The sequence below is a fragment of the Arachis duranensis genome, unplaced genomic scaffold, assembly GCF_000817695.3.
Source record: "Arachis duranensis cultivar V14167 unplaced genomic scaffold, aradu.V14167.gnm2.J7QH unplaced_Scaffold_165934, whole genome shotgun sequence".
NCBI classification, from domain to species: domain Eukaryota; kingdom Viridiplantae; phylum Streptophyta; class Magnoliopsida; order Fabales; family Fabaceae; genus Arachis; species Arachis duranensis.
Window position 1 is genome coordinate 3,466,827 of NW_026264258.1, and position 20,195 is coordinate 3,487,021.

Sequence of the window (20,195 nt, forward strand, 5' to 3'; positions counted from 1 at the left end):
AATATATTAAATAATTTTATTTTTTTAATAATTTTAATTATAATTTTGATTAAAAATATTTATATAATAAATAATTAACTACAATTTAAATTTAACTTTTTTTTGTAAATTTATTGATGTATTTTATTATAAAGCATATAAATATTATTTTATAGTAACAAACACTAAAATAGAAGACATCAAATTTGTCTTTGCTAGTTATGATCAACACCATCAGTCGCATTAAATTTGTCTTTACTAGTTATTACTGCTTTAATTTTAACTGATGAATGGCTAAAATACTAACAAATGTTGTAGAATAAATAAATAAATAAAGAAGACTATAGTATTAATATTCATTATAATTACTATCTTAATATAATAAGAATAATTAATATATTTATTAACATTATTATTGTAACTTAAGACTTCAGAAAGAGAAAGAACTTATATTATAATGTAAGGAAAGAGAGAGAAATATTATTACTTTATTGCTCGTGTTTTTTTAGAGATAAAAGCCTCTATTTATAAGCATATATGATAGTAGATTTTTAAACTTTATTAAATAATATTTTCTTTGAAAACCTGAGCCTTGTGGGAAAATGGGCATCCACCTAAGCTATCTTATTACAACACTCCCCCTTTGATGACCATTTAGGATTATGCCTCGTTAAAACCTTACTAAAGGAAAATCCAGTAGAAAAAACTTTAGTGAAGGAAAAAGAGTACAATATCCTTTGTGATGGAGACTGCCTCATTAAAAAACCTTGTCAAGAAAAACCCAATGGAAAAAAATCTGACAAAAAAAAAGAGTACAATCTCCCCCTTTTGTCGACATCAGTTGATGTCTCGAAATCGGCGCATCCCAATCTCATGTACCAATCTTTCAAAGGAGAATTTTGGGAGTGACTTTGTAAATAAATCTGCCAGATTGTCACTTGAGCGGATCTGTTGGATATTAATTGTTCCTTGATTTTGAAGATCATGAGTGAAGAAGAATTTGGGAGATATATGCTTTGTTCTATCACCTTTGATGTATTCGCCTTTAAGTTGAGCAATGCATGCTGTATTATCTTCAAACAGGATAGTTGGAGCTATTTTATGATTAATCAGTCCACATGATGATAGAATATATTGGATCAGACTTCTGAGCCAAAAACACTTGCGACTAGCTTCATGTATTGCTAGTATTTCAGCATGATTATAAGAGGTTGCTGCTATCGTCTGTTTCGTGGACCTCCATGATATAGCTGTTCCATCATATGTGAACAGGTATCCTGTTTGAGATCTCCCTTTATGTGGATCAGACAACTAGCTAGCATCTGCATAGCCAACTAGTTGTGACTTGGATCCATAGGGATAAAGCAATCCCATATCAACTGTTCCATGAAGATATCGAAAGATTTGCTGGATTCCGCTCCAATATTTTCTTGTTGGAGAGGAACTATACCTTGCTAGTAAGTTCACAGCAAATGAAATATCGGGTCGTGTATTATTAGCAAGATACATTAGCGCTCCAATGGCACTAAGATATGGTACTTCTGGACCAAGGATATCTTTATTTTCTTCTTTAGGATGGAATTGATCATTTTTCACATCCAAAGATCTTACGATCATTGGGGTACTTAATGGATGCGACTTATCCATATAAAATCTTTTCAAGATCTTTTCTGTGTATGTCGCTTGATGAATAAAGATCCCATTTTTTGTATGCTCGATCTGCAAGCCGAGACAAAATTTAGTCTTTCCAAGATCTTTCATCTCAAACTCTTCTTTTAAAGTTTTTATAATTGTTGGAATCTCTTCAAGAGTTTCAATGATATTTAAATCATCAACGTACACAACAATTATAATGAATCCAAATGCAGTTTTCTTTATGAAAACACATGGACAGATATCATCATTCTTGAATCCATTTTTAGCCAGATACTCAGTAAGACGATTATACCATATTCGTCCAGATTGCTTTAGACCGTATAAAGATCTTTGCAATTTGACTGAGTATAACCCTTGTGAATATTCATTGGATGGTTTAGATATCTTTAGTCCTTCAGGGACTTTCATATAGATATCCCGATCTAATGAGCCATATAAATAGGCTATTACCACATCCATTAAATGCATATGCAGTTTATGATATGCAGATAAACTGACCAAATAACGCAATGTTATCGCATCCACGACAGGAGAATACGTTTCTTCATAATCTATACCGTGCCTTTGTGAAAAACCTTGTGCCACAAGTTGGGCTTTGTAGTGCACAACTTCATTTTTCTCATTTCGTTTTCTCACAAATACCCATCGGTATCCAACAGGTTTTACATCTTCTGGTGTGTGGACTACAGGTCCAAAGACTTCATGTTTTGCAAGTGAGTCTAACTCAACCTTCATGGCTTCTTCCCATTTTGGCTAATCATTCCTTTGTCGACATTCTTTGACTGATCTTGGCTCAAGATCCATACTTTCATGCATGATATTTAATGCCACATTATATGCAAATATTTCATTGACAATTGTCTTATTTCAGTACCATTTCTCTCTTGTAAAGACATAATTTATCGAGATCTCGTCATTTTCACGATTTTCAGGTACCTGAATGTCTTCTGGAGTTAACATTATATCAAAATTTTGGACAACTGCAGGTGTCTCTACTATGTCTTTTTCAACAGTAATAGTTTTTACCTCCTTTCTCTTTCGAGGATTTTTATCTTTGGAACCGACAGGCCTGCCACGCTTCTGGCGTGTATTTGCTTTGGTGGCAATTTGTCCAACTGGGACATTAATTCGAATTGGGACATTTTTTGCTGGTATATACGACATGGTTATCCTCTTTGTATCAGAAAATGCATCAGACAATTCATTTGCTATTCTTTGCAAATGTATAATCTTTGGAACTTCTAGTTCACATTGCCCTGATCGAGGATCTAAATGCATCAAGGATGATGCATTCCAATTAAGTTCCTTTTCAGGAAACTTATTCTCTCCCCCTAATGTTGGAAATTTTGATTCATCAAAATGACAATCCGCAAACCGGGCTTTAAATATATCTCCAGTTTGTATTTCAAGATACCTCACTATAGAGGGAGAATCATATCCAACATATATCCCCAATTTTCTTTGGGGTCCCATTTTAGTGCGATTAGGTGGTGCAATGGGAACATATATCGTACACCCAAATATTCTTAAATGGAAAACATTTGGCTACTGGCCAAAAGCTAATTGCATAGGAGAGAACTGATGGTAACTCGTTGGCCTCAAACGAATAAGTGCTGCGGCATGCAAAATAGCATGCCCCCAGGCTGAGGTTGGGAGATTTGTTCTCATAAGCAAGGGTCTAGCAATTAATTGGAGGCATTTAATAAGTGATTCTACTAACTCATTTTGTGTGTGAATATAAGCTACTGGATGTTCAACACTTATTCCATTAGCCATACAATAAGCATAAAAAACTTGGAAAGTAAATTCACCAGCATTATCAAGATGAATTGCTTTGATTGGATTTTCTGGAAATTGTGCTTTTAATCGAATAATTTGAGCCAGTAATCTCACAAACGCCAGGTTGCGAGAAGATAATAAGCACATATGTGACCATCTCGAAGATGCGCCCATTAGGATCATAAAATATCTAAAAGATCCACATGGTGGATGAATAGGTCCACATATATCACCTTGAATCCTTTCTAGGAATTCAGGGGACTCAAATCCAATCTTTACTGGCGACGGCCTTAAAATTAACTTTTCCTGAGAATATGCAGCACAGCAAAATTCACTAGTTTTAAGAATCTTCTGGTTCTTTAGTGAATGTCCATGAGAGTTTTCAATAATTCTCCTCATCATGGTTGTTCCCGGATGACCCAATTGGTCGTGCCAAGTTATGAATTCATTTGGGCTAGTAAACTTCTGGTTTACAATGACATGTGATTCAATTGCACTAATCTTGGTATAATATAACCCAGATGAAAGTGAGGGCAACTTTTCTAATATAACCTTTTTATTTGAATCTTGAGTTGTGATGCATAAGTACTCATGACTTCCCTCATTCATAGTCTCAATATGATATCCATTTCGGCGAATATCTTTAAAGCTCAATAAGTTTTTTCGAGACTTGGTAGACAACAGTGCATTATTTATTATGAATTTTGTTCCTCCAGGAAACAAAATTATAGCTCTTCCGGAGCCTTCAATCACATTGCCTGAGCCAATAATAGTATTAACACATTCTTCTTTTGGCACAAGATGGGTAAAATATATATCACTTTTGAGAATAGTGTGCGAACTTGCACTATCCGCAAGGATACATCTTCATTACATATCCCTATTCTCTTCAAAGACAAATAATAATAAAATGAGTAGTATGCACAGTTAAATTGAATACTTGATCGAAATTTTTTTATTCTAAGAAATACTGCACATAATGTCATATACTAAAATTTTATTTTAAAACATGACATATTTAATGATTTCAAAATTCATAAACATTAATATTTCATTATTTATATACATCATATTTGAAACTTACATACATAGAAAATAAATCTTAACAATAAGTTCTTTACATTATTTATGAATACTTAGCAATCTCACACATTAAACTATTCCATCATTGATCAAATGATCAATATTTCCTTCAGGATTCTCAAAGAAATCAGATACATCATAATGAGTGGTGGAATTTTCAGCATCATTTAAAATGAAATTTGATTCTTTTCCCTTGTCATCCCTTTTCAAAGATGCTTGGTAAAGATCGACTAGGTGCCTTGGGGTACGGTAGGTACGTGACCAATGGCCCTTTCCACCACAACGGAAACACTTATCCTCTATTGATTTATTCTACCCAATATTTCTTTCTTTATCCTACTTCTGATGAGATCCTCTTTTTTGAATATAATTCCTTTTCCTTCCATAATTTTTCTTGTTATTAAAACCTTTCTATTTACCTCTTTTGGGGTAATGATTTACCGCATTTACTTCAGAAAATGGGACGACGCCAGCTGGACGCGCTTCATGATTTTTTAAAATTAATTTATTGTTGCGTTCAGTAACAAGATGGCAATAAATTAACTTAGAATATTTTTTAAATCCTTTTTCTCGATACTGCTGCTGCAGGAGCACATTCGAGGCATGGAAGGTTGAGAAAGTTTTCTCCAACATATCATGATCAGTTATCTTTTTCCCCACATAATTTTATTCGTGAGGTGATTCAAAACATTGTAGAATTATATTCATTTATAGATTTAAAATCTTGTAGACATAAATGCGTCCACTCATATCGGGCTTGAGGAAGTATCACCGTTTTTTGATGATTATACCTTTCTTTAAGGTCTTTCCAAAGATCTGCAGGATCTTTTAATGTGAGATATTCATTTTTCAATCCTTCGTCAAGATGACGACGAAGAAAAATCATGGCTTTGGCTTTATCCTTCTGAGATGCATTATTTTTAGCCTTAATGTTATCTCCAAAATCCATTGAATCAAGATGAATTTCAGCATCTAGTATCCATGATAAATAATTGTTTAAGATTTCATCAGAGTCTCGTGCTGATAACGTGTTATAGAATAAATAAATAAATAAATAAGACTATAATATTAATATCCACTATAATTACTATCGCAATATAATAAGAATGATTAATATCTTTACTAATATTATTATTGTAACTTAAGACTACAGGAAGAGAAAGAACTTATATTATAATTTAAGGAGAAAGAGAGAGAAATATTATTACTTTATTGCTCGTGTTTTCTCAGAGACAAAAGCTTCTATTTATAAGCATATTTGGTAGTAGATTTTCAAACTTTATTAAATAATATTCTCCTTGAAAACCTGAGCCTTGTGAGAAAATAGGCATCCACATAGGCTATCTTACCACAACAACAAATAAATTTTTTTCTCTTTTATACATTGAAGTGCCTTCTAAAAATAATTAAACTCGTTTATTATAGGAGGACGACTATCTAATGAGATAGATCATGTTCACATTTTTGATTCAAATCTCTGAATACAGAATATTTGGTCGGTTGGTAGGTGGCATTTGGATACTCTTTATTCTACTTTATCTCAAAATCTGAAAGGTAAAATCCTCTCTTACAATCCAGATGAACAAGCAGGTCCGAAAGTGGGTTAGTATTGGTGTGAGTCTACTGCCAAAGTCTATGACCCACGCAATAGTTATTTGTGGTTGTGTAAGCAACTGTTTGGTTGGGAGGAATGGGAAAATTAGCTTTGACTTTGGCGTCAACTTGTTCCGGGAAAGCACAAATTTTTGGCTTGGTTGTGTCTTAAGGAGGCTCTTCCTACGGCAAGTTTTCGCTTTAGAAGAGGGATGTCGTCATTGGATAGGTGTCCAAGATGTCTTTCTAGCCAAGAATCGGTTTTACATTGTATTCGAGATTGTCCAAAAGCTCAACTTGTCTGGCATAGGTTGGATATTTCTTGTCATCCTTTGGATTTGAAGAACTGGTTCTTGTATCATAGCAGAGAGTATCCGTTCAAGTTCTTTTCGGGACTTTGGTGGATATGACGAGTAAAGAATAATAACATTTTTAATCCTCATGAAACTTGGCCTCCGAAAAAAGTGATTTGTCTAGCATTAACTTCAGAAAAGGTGCTTAGGAATATTTTTGAATTACAACGTATGTCCCTTCCATCTACTCTAAATGGTTTTTGGAATCCCCATCCATTGGTACTTTTAAGATTAATTGTGATGCTAGTTATTTTGGTTCGAGTGATAGTGTTGATTTTGTTTGTGTGATTAGAGATTGTAATGAGAGTTGGCAAAGGGGGTGTTTGGGAATGATTGAGAGTAATAGTATCCTTCAAGGATAATTGTTTGCTATTTGGGGAGGATATCTCTTAGCTTGAGATGTGGGTCAACGAGATGTTATTTGTGAGACGGATTATATGGAAGCATTTAATCTTGTTACTCAGGATGGTTTTGGGTTTATTGATCCATTGATGCTCAAAATAAGAGATATCATGCATTGAAATTAGCGTATTGACTTTCGTTTGATTATGAGAGATGCAAATACGGTGACAGATATTATGGCAAAGATGGCGATGAAGTTATAACTTTTTCATGTGGAGCTTCCTTTACCTTGGGAGAAGTTTAAGAATAGTCTTAAACGGGACTATCCCTCTATTTAAGCAGTTCCTTTATTTTGTTTTTCTTTATTTAGTTTATTTCGGTAACAAAAAAAACTCGCTTATTATAGAACCATAGTATATAAGAGCATTTGGTTGCTGGCTCAATTGATGTCCACCAATTAATTGGTGCCAGAGACGGCTTGGTCATTTTGTGAATGTCCCTTGTGATATGCTTCATTTTGTGGTAGACGGCTTGAGTTGCTCTCTGACACACAGCAAACTCATTTCGTAGGCGCTTTATGTGAAATGGTGTTAGAATCTATTTCGTGGTCGACAAAAATAAAATAGGTTTGCGTATTTTAAACACGGTTTTAAACTATGCGCATTTAAAAAATAAATCATTTTTTTATACGTATTTAAATAAAAAAAATCCTTTTACACCTATTATTATTAAAATGAACAGATCAGCAGAATCTATCATATTCAATATTTTTATTTTTTTCCATTTTTTCTTCTTCTTCTTTTGTTTTTTTCTAATTTTCTTTTTTTTTGTTTTTTTTGTTTATTTCAATAATCATTGGTTGTGATCTGACCCTAATATAATTCTACTTCCATATGTGTTGAAAGATATATAGAACTTAAATTAATGTTTAAATAAAACGTTGAATTTTCATATATTGAACATTGTAAAACGAATTTATACCGCTGATGAATTATCTTTGTTTTTTAAATAATTATTTATATTATTTATATAATTAATAGAAAAATAATTATTTTTATTTACCTAACGAAATATAATTGAATTTACATGTATAATTAATAATTATTTTATATAAACAATATATTAAAATTAAATTTTTAAATAATTATAGTTTTTTTAGATGTACAAATGAATTAATTATCAAAATTATTTAAGAAAAAAAGGTTGAGAATATTATTTTTGAATAATACATACTATCAAATTATTTGAAGATTAAAATTATATTAATATTCTAAAATAAATTAATTTACATGTATGTCGTAAAACAAATCTATATAAATTATTTTTCTAATATAAATTAAATTAATTAAATTTAATTTACTATATATGTCATATTAATTAGATCGAATCTAATTGGTGAGTTTAAGTTTTTTATGCTTTGATAATTTTATATTCTAAAAAATTTTTAAGTTTAAGTTAAAAATAACGTCATCAAAGCAATAAGTTCTATATTTAATTTTATAATTAAGCGATAATTTAATTGATATAGTATTTTAATTATTTTTAAATTACATATTATATAAATATAATTGATCATTATATATTATATAATTATCTGTTATTTTTGAAAATATTCAAATTTTAATTTTTATACCATTTTAAAAGCTATAATTTATATTAATTTTTTTAACATAAAAAATTTTGGTAATAATTTTTTACGTGCTAAAGAGTTAAATAATAACTTTTAATAAATTTTTAGAAATTGTTTAATGTTTCATTTTACATTCATAAATTTATAAAAATGTAAATTTTTTGAAATTTGAACTAAAAATCTAAAACACAAAAGTTAGATTTCTATTTTTATTTATTTTTATTTTTTTTATATTTTATTTGAATTTAAATGGAAGATATTTTTTTTATTAGATATTTATATTTTTAAAGTTAATATAGAATAAATAAATAATATATCAATAATTTATATCAATACTATTGATTTGATTTATATGTATATACTGCAGAAATAAATCGAATCTAATTAATTCGATTTATTATTGATATAACATATATAGTAAAAACATAAATCGAATTTAGTTGATTTATAGAAGTAAAATCAAACATATATATAAACCATTTTATTTTAAGGCATTTGTGTAATATTGATTCTAAAAAAAAAGGTAAATAAATTGTGATGTAGAAATTAGAAAGTTAATTAATTTTGTTATTATATATGCCTCTGACCATGGTCCATGGCTCTCCATTACATACAAAATCATCAAATCTCACACAAACCATATATAAATTCCAAATACCCAAAAAACCATTCTCAGTTCTCAGAAAACCTTCAAAACCATGGCTTCCTCCATCACAAGCTCTTCTTCAAGGTTGTTTCCCATTACCAGAGAATCACAACCCACTTCCCATTCCACCTTAAACTTTTCAAAGTTTGCATCTTTCTCTTCTTCTTCTTCAGCTTCAGGTTCCAAAACCTCCTCTTATATCTCTTGCTCTCTCACCAGGGACCCTTCTGTTCTGCCATTGGAGGAGCAGTCAAAGCTCTCTAATGGGTCAGTTCTCTTTCAGAGACCGGATTCCCTTGGGAGGTTTGGAAAGTTTGGTGGGAAATATGTCCCTGAGACTCTAATCAATGCCCTCACCGAGCTTGAGGCTGCATTTCATTCCCTTTCTGCTGATGAAGATTTTCAGGTTGTTTTTTCTGTTGATGATTTTTTTGTTATTTGGTTTGCATATGAAATACCATTTATTGGTTTGTTTGATTTTTTATGTACTGTGATGTTGTTTCATTGGATTTAGTTACAGATGCTTCTTATTTTTCAAGGTGGGATTATGCTGATAACTTGTTTTTGGTACATTGATAACTTAATGTATCTGAAATTCTGGATATGAATTATATTAAGATACATGGAGTTTTGAATGTACCAAAATTCCAAAGTGGCAGATATTTTGAAACTGATGGAGTGTTATAGTGTTTTTATCTTTTTTATTATTATTTTTAAATTTTGCACACAAGGTGCTTGTTGGAATGTGGCACTGATGGTAGAGCTATGTTTTAATGTTTTAAAGTGCTATCTTAATTGTTTCTTTTCCTTTTCCTTTCTGATGTTTCTTCAAATTTTGGCATTTGACTATTTTTCTGCCAATTTGAAAGGGTATGAATATCAATTATTCCTTAATAAATCTAGGTTTTGGTTTCTTCGATTCCAAATAGAACTATGCACTTGGAACTCCACTGAGAGAGAGAGAAAAAAATCTTTCTTTGTCTCTTCAACAAGCACAGTTTAATTTCCTATAAGAGATATAATGGAAATCTTATGAGGTTGATATTTTAAATTGCAGAAAGAGCTGGCTGGTATTCTTAGAGATTATGTTGGTCGAGAGAGTCCTCTTTATTTTGCAGAAAGGTTGACAGAGCATTATAAGAGGGCGAATGGTGAAGGGCCTCAGATTTACCTAAAGAGGGAAGATCTTAATCACACTGGTGCTCATAAGATCAATAATGCTGTTGCTCAAGCTTTGCTTGCCAAGTGTTTGGGGAAAAAACGAATTATTGCTGAAACTGGAGCTGGCCAGCATGGTGTCGCAACTGCTACTGTATGCGCTCGATTTGGTTTGGAGTGCATTGTTTATATGGGGGCACAGGACATGGAAAGGCAGGCTCTGAATGTCTTCAGAATGCGTCTTCTCGGTGCTGAGGTATATTAGTTGTTACTGTTGTTTCATTAATTCAGTTTGATATATCCTATGTTCTATTCTCTGGGAAAGATACCCTGTTCTTAGAGATTTCCTCGTTTGATGAAAATGCATAGGATACAAAAAGATTTCTTCTTGTTAGAGTATGATGTTCTTGTGTTTATTGTTCTCCATGACTTTGTATGAATAGAATGATTGTCTGCTGAAGACAAAAATGTGCTTGTGTTAATTGTTCTCTATATCATATATGAATTGTGCGTTTGTATTTTTGCATTTCTGATGAATGGCTTCCAATCTGTTTATATATATCTTGATTCTTGTGATAATATCATTTCAGGGTTGACTTATTTCATCTTTAGAACTTGACTCTGGATAAAATACTCTTCTATTTAGCTACATAATTGCAATCATAAGCTGAACTAATTTTATCATGTGAAAATCAGGTATCTTTTTTGCATATCAAATTTTAGACCTTGATGTAAAGATTTTCTGATATAGCATTTATAATTATTTATGCATGAAAAGACAGTTGTTCCTAATGTGCCGATGAACTTTTTGCAAATTGGCTGAAGTTGCTGCTGAATTTGAACGAAAATTAAACTAGCTTGTCGATGTTCATGACTTTGTTCTTGATAAAATTTTACTCCTGATATATGCCTGTTCTGGAGATGATTTTTTGTATTGACATTAATGGATGCATGATGTGGCATGGCAAGAAAGTGAAATGAGAATTCTGTAAGCAAAGAAAAAGCTTCAACCCCATATTATTATAATTAACTAGATTTGAATAATAATAGATTTAGATGCTGTGTCAAATCATTTACGAAGAAAGAAAAAGTTATGATTGATACATTGCACTGTTTTCATTCGGTAAGGTGTTGTGATGTGAGCATAATGTGTCCATACTTTTGTTGCTATGTATTGAATGTAAGATCGATGTACATTTGAAAACGCAATTGATTCGTTGGCTTTATTTTAATAGTATATCATGTAATACAGGTGAGACCGGTTCATTCTGGAACTGCCACACTTAAGGATGCTACATCAGAGGCTATAAGGGATTGGGTGACAAATGTGGAGACAACTCATTATATTTTGGGTTCGGTTGCTGGGCCGCATCCATATCCAATGATGGTAAGAGAGTTCCATGCCGTGATTGGCAAGGAAACCAGAAAACAAGCGTTGGAAAAATGGGGAGGGAAACCGGATGTTCTGATTGCATGTGTCGGAGGAGGTTCAAATGCCATGGGACTTTTCCATGAATTTGTCGATGACAAAGACGTTAGACTAATTGGCGTGGAAGCTGCTGGATTTGGCTTGGACAGTGGCAAGCATGCTGCGACATTAACAAAGGGAGAAGTTGGGGTTCTGCATGGAGCTATGAGTTATCTGCTGCAGGATGATGATGGACAAATTGTCGAGCCGCACTCAATTAGTGCAGGGTAATTCATTTGACCCATATCGTGTTATAAGTTTCCTTATGTTGACTCAGATTTGTGTAATCATGTCTTGAAAATATTCTGTGCAGCTTGGACTACCCTGGTGTAGGACCGGAACATAGCTTTTTGAAAGATATCGGGCGCGCTGAATATTATAGCATCACTGATGAAGAAGCACTAGAAGGTATGATAGCATGAGCTTCTTGCTTCACCCAACAAATTGTTACACAACTATGTATGAAAAATATTTCTCTCTTTCCCCGTTTGCTTTGGCTTACACTATGATAGTTAGTTCATTAGTTGAAATTATTTCATGAGAATGCTGATTCATTTTTCAGACACTTGTTCCGAACATATTATTATGATTATTTCAGTAATCTTGACTTGCCTATAATGATGTGTCCTAAGCAGTTTATATCAATATCAACATGATTTTGGTAAATAGTTTATATTCTTATTGTTTTTATCTATATTTACTTGAAATTATTCTCGAGCTTGACGACTTCACAGTGATCTTACAACCTCTATTTCTTATACAAACAATATTCTTGATTTCTACTCCCTCTCCAGTTCTCTCTCATTCTTTCTAACATAGAAAATTGATTGTATGGTTAGATGTTATTGTTGTTAAATATTGTTTTAGTATCTTACCTTTGGATGCTTTTTGTTTGTAGCTTTCAAGAGAGTTTCGCGTCTCGAAGGCATAATTCCGGCTCTAGAGACATCTCATGCTTTGGCCTATTTGGAGAAAGTGTGTCCAACTCTTCCTAATGGCGCCAAAGTTGTGGTCAACTTCAGTGGCAGAGGTGACAAGGATGTTCATACCGCCATCAAGTACTTGAAGGTTTGAAAGCGTCGCGATGTTCTGTAGACCAATGGTTTAGCTTCTGAAATGGGCTTCATTTTTCATACTTATAGTTATTGAATTGGTTCAATTTTCTCGTTAAATCCAAGTTATAGTTAAAAACGTTCATATATATCTATATATTTTCATCATAGGACTATGGCTATAATGTGTGTAATGAACTACTTTTAATGTTAGATGCAATCAAAGTCTTTCATGGACTCTTCTGAATGTTCTTATACCATTGAATCATTTGATGAATTTGATATCAGCATATAAGGTTGGAAAATGGTGTAAAATAGATCTTCATAGCACATAATTAAACTCAATTTTTTGGGAGCTAAAGGGTTAAACAACCTTGTCTATGGGGTGCAAACTCAGTGAACTCATTTATCATGTTTGGTGAAATTATATTGAGATATGTTTGAACATCATGTGAGAAAAACAATGGTTTGTTTCTATATCTTTTTAATTTTCAAAATTAATTATAAATATCCCTTTTTCCCCATGTGATAGAAATGCTTAATACTAACTATTTTCCCAATTTTCTCAACAAGAAAATAGTCACCAAAACTGCAGGACCATTCCATGAATTGAGAAAATTTGTGTTCCAAATTAATTAGGAATTTTTTTGCAGATAAATATGTTATTTTCTGGCTAGTACTGATTGAAACCTTATCTACAACAAAAAAATTTCCTTGGGAGGTTCAACTCAACCTCTAAATAATCATCCACAACAAATTCCCATATAAACCATAGGCACTCACAATAATTTTAGCTGAAATGAATTCACACACTTCTATTTCCTCTTACAAATGATTCATTCCTATCCATGCTTGGCATGGTTGAGTTTTGTGGAAAACAGTTTGGAATCTCTTAAAAGAATAGCTTGTGAAAACTCTTTCATGCTCATGTGAAGTGAGCAACCATGCATATATACATGCATACCCTTACATCTTCTCTTATTTTCTCCACTTCTTTTTACACTCAACCAATAGCCAAGATTTTGCAAAAAGAAACTCTTTTTAATTGTCCAATTTATCGTAATTTGTATTTAATCCCATCTGTTTTCACTATTTTCAATTTTTCCTTCACAGAATACTGAAAATAAAAATAGAAAAGGATTCAAATAGCATCACTCTTTCATGAATATGAAAGAATCATGTTTTATAGATGACTATTTGACACAAGTTTTGGTTACTAGCTCCATGCATATCTGTTGCTGTTTGTCCAACTGCCTACAAAATCTCATGGAAATTCCTTTGTGGATGCAACATCTTAATCTCTGCTGAACTGGTTCACCCCTCTCCTTTCACACTCTTGAACAAATTTTTTTCTCTCCTTATTCTTTTGAGGAAAATTCTAATCAAAGTATATGAATGTGCACAATTTTATGCTTTCATTCTAGTTAAGCAAAGTGGTCAATTTGTTGTGATAAAGGATGCTTAAATCCCAATCCGCCTAACGTATTTTTATTTTGTTAGGTTTAGCTTAGATGGTTGGTTGAATATATTGAAGAATAAAAATGTTATTTGTATACCAAAATCGTATTTGTGTATAAATACATATGTGAAAAAAAAGTGTTGATAATATTTCTTCCTACATAACTTATTAGTTGTCTTTATTTATATGTTCATATCACACTCTAATCCTAAAAAAAAGTTTCTTTTTTCTTTTTTAACTTTTGATAAAGCCACAAATTTGTTTTTGTTATTTGTATAGTCAAATTTGTTAAGAGATCAACTTTTCATAGTTAATAATCTGCTAATAAAATTATCAAAAATGCTATTTGTGCATTAAAATCAACCACCATTGTACAAATACATGTCTTATTTAACTCAATTTAAATGTATATTTTATATTTTAACATGTATTTTATACTAGTAGTTAATTTTAGTATTCACTAGCATAAGGTGGAATATGTCCTTTTGAAAGGTAGAGAATCACTTTCTCATTGCACAAAGCTGAAAGCTCAAGTCACAAGTAAAGGTCAAGAAACATACAAAATGGAAAGCTCAAAATGCATTTTTAAATTCTAAGCATTACCTAACTTTAATGAAAACTCAAATTATAAAAAACACCATCAAATTGATCATACTCATCATAATTATTGATGCTTCTTCTCATAAAACATTGTTTTGAGAAACCATCCTCAAGAATATGAACATTTTATTTCTTCCACTCCTTGGCATTTTCAAAATTAGGAAACAAAATTACAAAGAGAAGAACTACTAATTCGTGGTGTTTCCTTAACAAATATTCTTATTTTTATTATCTACAAAGATGGGCTCACAACTAGATCATCCTAGTCTTGCAAAAATTCATATTCCGAAATCAAACTTCTGTCTCCAGCTGAGAAATTGAGCATGATCAACAATAACAAACAAATCCTCAGAAATTTTTCGTCCCACAAGTCTATTGTTTTGCCTGGAAAAAAATAGAATGAGAAGAATAAGAATACCCACTAAACAAAATTATTATTTTCCAAGAGAATGTTAGGTATAATCTAACCCAAACATGTAATCTTAGTCAATATTCTATTTATTTATGGTCACCACCATTCTTTTTCTCTCTTCTTCTTTTTTCATTATTTTCCAAGGCCCCACATGTCAACTACTTTTAATATATCATAGATGCTCCAAAGGCCAAAGCATATTCTCTTATATTTGGTGGAAAAGCTCTAAAGGTAAACTAACTTAGGTTAAAATTGACTTGATGTAAATGAAAGTAGGTTGGATTGAAAGACTGAAAATTACACAAATAGGAGTTAGGTAGAAATTCAAAGTCCAACTACTAATAAAACAATCACAAAGCTTCAAAATAGTACAAGGCAAGAAATTCAAGGTGCATCACCCATAATTTTACAACAAAAGAATAACAGATAAAAATACCTGTGAATATAAGAAGGTTCCGAGGACAGCTATCGCAGCTCCAAGAGCATTGACAGGTTGAACTGGTGTATGGAAGATAATGATGGAAGAAACTATGACTGAAATACGTTTCATGGTGTTTCCAATGCTAAATGTCAAGGGCGAGATCTCATCCAAAGACATGTATGACACTTGGTTGTACAGATGGTAGAACACACTTTGAGCTACTACCCACCTATTGTATACAATTATCAGCCACACATTTTAACCACAAGAAGAGAAGTGAAGAAGATTTTAGAATAAAAAGACAATTCAATGAAAAACGAATACTCAAGAAATCACTGGAAGATCGAAAACCTTATATGCATTAATGAGATACACTACCATCATACTTATTTGCATTACAAATTTATTCGTTTATCTTTAGTTACAAATAAGACGCAAGATCAAAGATAAGCTAAATGCATTATTGTGCAAACTAACATATCTAAAGAAAACTAAGCTAGAGTGATGTAATTACCATATGAATTGGGGTCCAATTTGAGAGAGTGCTATTTGCCATCCAGCTGCCCACATCTGTGGCCCTTCGACGGCTATTGCGAATGGTGTGAGAAGTGCAAGGGATAAAATAGATAAGCATGCGTAGTAATTCATTCCACTGACAGAATTTCCTTTCATGCCCTTCTTCGAAAAGATATTACGGAACACAAATGCCAAATTTGATATCATAGCCCCCATGAAACCTGAAAGAAAAGATTCATCAAAACCAAAGTGAGCAGAATATTGCACAAACAACCTCTTCTAAATGCATAATTAACCAAAGCAAGAACTGAAAACAAGTGAATATCATCATAACCAAATTTAGTTAAATACATTTGCTTCTTATCGGGTCAAATTTCGAAGTTAAAGTCCATTTCTTTGTCCTATACTATATTAGTCTTATTGTTGTTCTCAACAACTAGACAAAGAAATAGAATGTAGCTAGCAAAATGTTCTTCCAAAGAAAATCTCTCGTTACCAGTCATATTGAAATTGAGCTCGGTAACAGCGGCAAGTGCACATCCACCAATAATTGGAATCAAAGATAGATAGACCGGCACGGGAAAGGTCTCACCAAGGAGAAATCTGGAAACCAAGACACTAAATGCAGGTTCACCACTCTTGATGATATGTGTAAAAGACACTGCAACTTTCGACATACTAACAGTCGCCGCGACATGTCCTATTGTGTGTGCAACAGCAACCTGAAGGAAAACCATCAAAGATCAGTTAACCATCTACTTCCATGCATTCAAAATGATACACAAAATATGTAAAAAGGACAAAAGCCAAGGCCTTTTAAATTTGCTAATCAATAAAACAAAATCTCATATTAAACTCAACTTAATTCAGCTGCATGTTGTGAATGAACATAAATTTTCTTTACTTTACTATCTACTTTCCCTCACATCAATCAAAAAGGACATGAAAGCAAACAAAAACAAAGCTATCATATTAAACTCAACTTAATTTCAGCTGCATGTTGTGAATGAACATAATTTCCTCTACTTTATTACTTATTTTCCCTCACATCAATCAAAAAGCACATAGAGCAAACAAAAACAAAGCTATCAATTCATTTTTCTAAACAAACAAAACAAACAAACAAACAAACAAAGAAAATGAAATCAAAAACATCTTACAGGTAACAAAGTCTTCCAAAACTCAAGATCAGTCTTAGGGGCTTCAGCAATCCCTGTGGCCCAAGAGATCAACATCATGAGAGAGCCACAAGCAAGTGAAAGTGTTGATGTGAGCCAAGGGTAAGGGTATGCATTCAACACCTTCTTGTTATATATATTGAACACAACATTCAAAGCCCACCATGTTGCAAAGTATATCCCAATCTTCACCTTCTTTGCAGCCTCTGATGGACCAGCTGCTTCAATCTCTGATCTATCTGCCTCATATGCACCACACTTCACCAAATCATCGCTCTCTCTCTTTCCAAAACCCTCAAATTCCTTCACTGACCCAAAATTCCCAACACTAACAGAAGCAACGTGCAGTGGTTTGTTCACCGAAACAACATGTTTCTGGGGTTTTTTCTTCAATGACAAAGGAGGTAAAAATGAACATGCTTGAAATGGGGTTGCGTGTTTTTGCCTCAACACAACATCAGAACCAGTGATCCCTATACTAGGTTGTCTCAAAGAGCAAATCATTCTCGTTAATTAAAAATTAAGATTAAAAATCAAAACTTTCTGACGGGAATCTTAATGGGGTGCTGAGAATTTAAGGAAAAAAAGAAGGAAACAAAAAAAGAATTGGAGACACCCTATTATGAGTGTCAGGGTTTATATATAAATGAGAATTGAGAATGTCTCTTTTAGTTTTAGGAGCTTCGATTGTTATGGCCCTTTGACCTCTGAGATCTTGAAGGGCTTAATGTGAAACCAAATCACTGGAAAGACGAGAAAACAAGAGCAGCTACACAATTAGCATTGTTGAAAAATTAATAGGTTTTTAATTTGGAAAGAAAAACAGTAATTTAGGGAAATAATGAATAATACCTTTTTTAATAATAAAAATAATAATTAAGTAATATTTATTCCGATCCGAAAATTGCGGATACGATCTGATCCGTAAATTGATCGGATCGGATCACGGATATCTGCTCTACATCTGCGTATCCGATCCGCGGATCCGCAGATCCTCACAATAATAATTATAAAATAAATATATATATGTTTGTTATTATATTTATTTGTTTATATGTTTTAGTTAGTAATTATTATTCATATATTGTATTATTTTATTTTTTGTTATTTAGAAAGAATTTAATTAAAAATAATTTAGGAATAAATAAGTTTAAAAGTATGAAAGAAATATTTTTATTGAAATTTTTTTACATTGAAATATGATTAAAAAGAGAAAGTTTAATTATGCGGATATATCCGATATGCGGATCGGATCGGATCCGGCACTAAAAAATGCGGATATTATATCCGATCCGATCCGATGGAAATTGTGCGGATCGAATCGAATTTTCGGCTATATCCGATCCGCAGACACCCCTAAAATATACTATATAAGATTATACTTACAAATTATATTTTTGTTTTTTTTTTTCTAAAAAATCCTTAATCCTTAATAGTAACTAATTCCTATCATTTCTCGTAAAATTAATGATTTAAATCCAAAAATAGTTAATAATAATAATATACTTATAAATTATTAATTGCAATTTATTTTCTCTCTTAGTTCAGAAAAATCACTCCATTATATAATTTTTTTGTTTTGAAGGAATTTTTATTTTGATAAAAGAAAAAAGTATTATTTGAAGGTTAACATGGTCAATGAACAACAAATTGGTGTTAGGGAGGTTGGTAGCTGAGGCGTGATGTTGTGTTTGGTTTGAAATTAACAAAGCCAATGTCTTTGAAATCTCAGTCCAAAATGAAATCAAAGTCCCTAACACACAAACACCAATAACAAATCTCACGTGCTCTTTCTTAAAAATTTGTTTGGTTTTTATTTTTTAATTCATTTTTTTTTTGACAAAATATTGAAAACATAAAAGACACAAAATAAATACATGTATCAAAATGATCCTTAATATTTGACTCATTAATTTTTGGTAAATAAAAAGTAGAGGTTAATGGCTGAAATATTTTATTAATTAATATAAATGTAATATAACTCAATTTTAATTTTAAGATACGATATACGATTTCTATTTCTATGTACCAATGAAATTTGGGCAATTCATAAGGTGGTGCACTTAATTCGGTTGGTAAGATTATGGTATTTTAATCCAATTTTTTTAGTAGAAGTTTAGTTTAACATTTTCTTAATTAAATTATAAAAAATATTTAATAAAAAAATTAGTCAAAATTAACCAAAACTTTCTTATTTAATATTTATTAATTTATTATAACAATTAACAAATATTAAATAATATAAATTTTGACGATATTTTTTGTCATTATCATTAAATGTTAAATTATACGTGAGTAAAAAAACACATTTGTCCGAAGGAATATCCTTGTTCTCCCTCAACAAGAAAAGGAATATCCATTCTCGATACGAGAAACGGGAGTTTAATTAAAAAAAAAATGATGTTCTTCTCCCCCATTTCTGTAAACAACACAATAATAGCATATAGTTTAAGGAGTTGTTACATATTTTAAGGTGTATATAGTTTAGGAAAACTTTTAAATATACTGGTACATCAATATTTCAGTAAATTTTAACTGTTAATCTTAATTATATATATATATATATTATATATTTTTTATAATTAAAATTAACGATTAAAATTCACTAAAATATCAGTGTATTAATATACTTAAATTTTTTTTCATAGTTTAATAAAGTACGGATAAAAGGGCTACAATACCCGATTGAAGTTAAGTCATTGTAACAAAGATCTGTTAAATAATTTTGACTTTTAAGTGAAATTTATTTGCAATTGAAAGCTTAAATCCTAAAAACAAAAAAAATTCTCGGTTTCAGAAATCATATCAAAAGTGTAACCAATGCCACTTACTTCAATTGCCTACAATAATATGGTATTAACTATTAACCT

At 31.6% G+C, this 20,195-nt stretch overlaps 2 protein-coding genes across 2 annotated transcripts; one reads left to right on the plus strand and one right to left on the minus strand.

The window, feature by feature from the left end:
* Window positions 1-9,023: 9,023 nt before the first annotated feature.
* LOC107477556 (tryptophan synthase beta chain 1) lies at window positions 9,024-12,986 on the plus strand. The gene is made up of 5 exons (XM_016097602.3): window positions 9,024-9,467; window positions 10,119-10,475; window positions 11,472-11,914; window positions 12,001-12,095; window positions 12,586-12,986. Exons 1-5 carry the CDS (start codon window positions 9,114-9,116, stop codon window positions 12,759-12,761), a joined length of 1,425 nt encoding a protein of 474 aa, XP_015953088.1. The 5' UTR covers window positions 9,024-9,113; the 3' UTR covers window positions 12,762-12,986.
* Window positions 12,987-14,843: 1,857 nt separating this feature from the next.
* On the minus strand, window positions 14,844-18,091 carry LOC107477567 (glucose-6-phosphate/phosphate translocator 1, chloroplastic). Its single transcript, XM_016097614.3, has 5 exons — window positions 17,308-18,091; window positions 16,644-16,869; window positions 16,146-16,368; window positions 15,647-15,860; window positions 14,844-15,182 (listed from the first exon to the last, which is right to left on the minus strand). The coding sequence occupies exons 1-5, from the start codon at window positions 17,827-17,829 to the stop codon at window positions 15,171-15,173; spliced, it is 1,197 nt and encodes a 398-aa protein (XP_015953100.1). The 5' UTR covers window positions 17,830-18,091; the 3' UTR covers window positions 14,844-15,170.
* Window positions 18,092-20,195: the final 2,104 nt, after the last annotated feature.

Excerpts from the sequence above, each read along its gene's own strand:
- LOC107477556 (XM_016097602.3), top strand. The coding sequence starts at position 9,114 with ATGGCTTCCTCCATCACAAGCTCTTCTTCAAGGTTGTTTCCCATTACC. Across the intron at positions 9,468-10,118 it reads CTGCTGATGAAGATTTTCAG|AAAGAGCTGGCTGGTATTCT; the intron begins GTTGTTTTTTCT and ends TTTAAATTGCAG. Across the intron at positions 11,915-12,000 it reads CCGCACTCAATTAGTGCAGG|CTTGGACTACCCTGGTGTAG; the intron begins GTAATTCATTTG and ends TATTCTGTGCAG.
- LOC107477567 (XM_016097614.3), bottom strand. The coding sequence starts at position 17,829 with ATGATTTGCTCTTTGAGACAACCTAGTATAGGGATCACTGGTTCTGAT. Across the intron at positions 16,870-17,307 it reads TTTGGAAGACTTTGTTACCT|GTTGCTGTTGCACACACAAT; the intron begins GTAAGATGTTTT and ends GTTTTCCTTCAG. Across the intron at positions 15,861-16,145 it reads ATTGGACCCCAATTCATATG|GTGGGTAGTAGCTCAAAGTG; the intron begins GTAATTACATCA and ends TGTATACAATAG.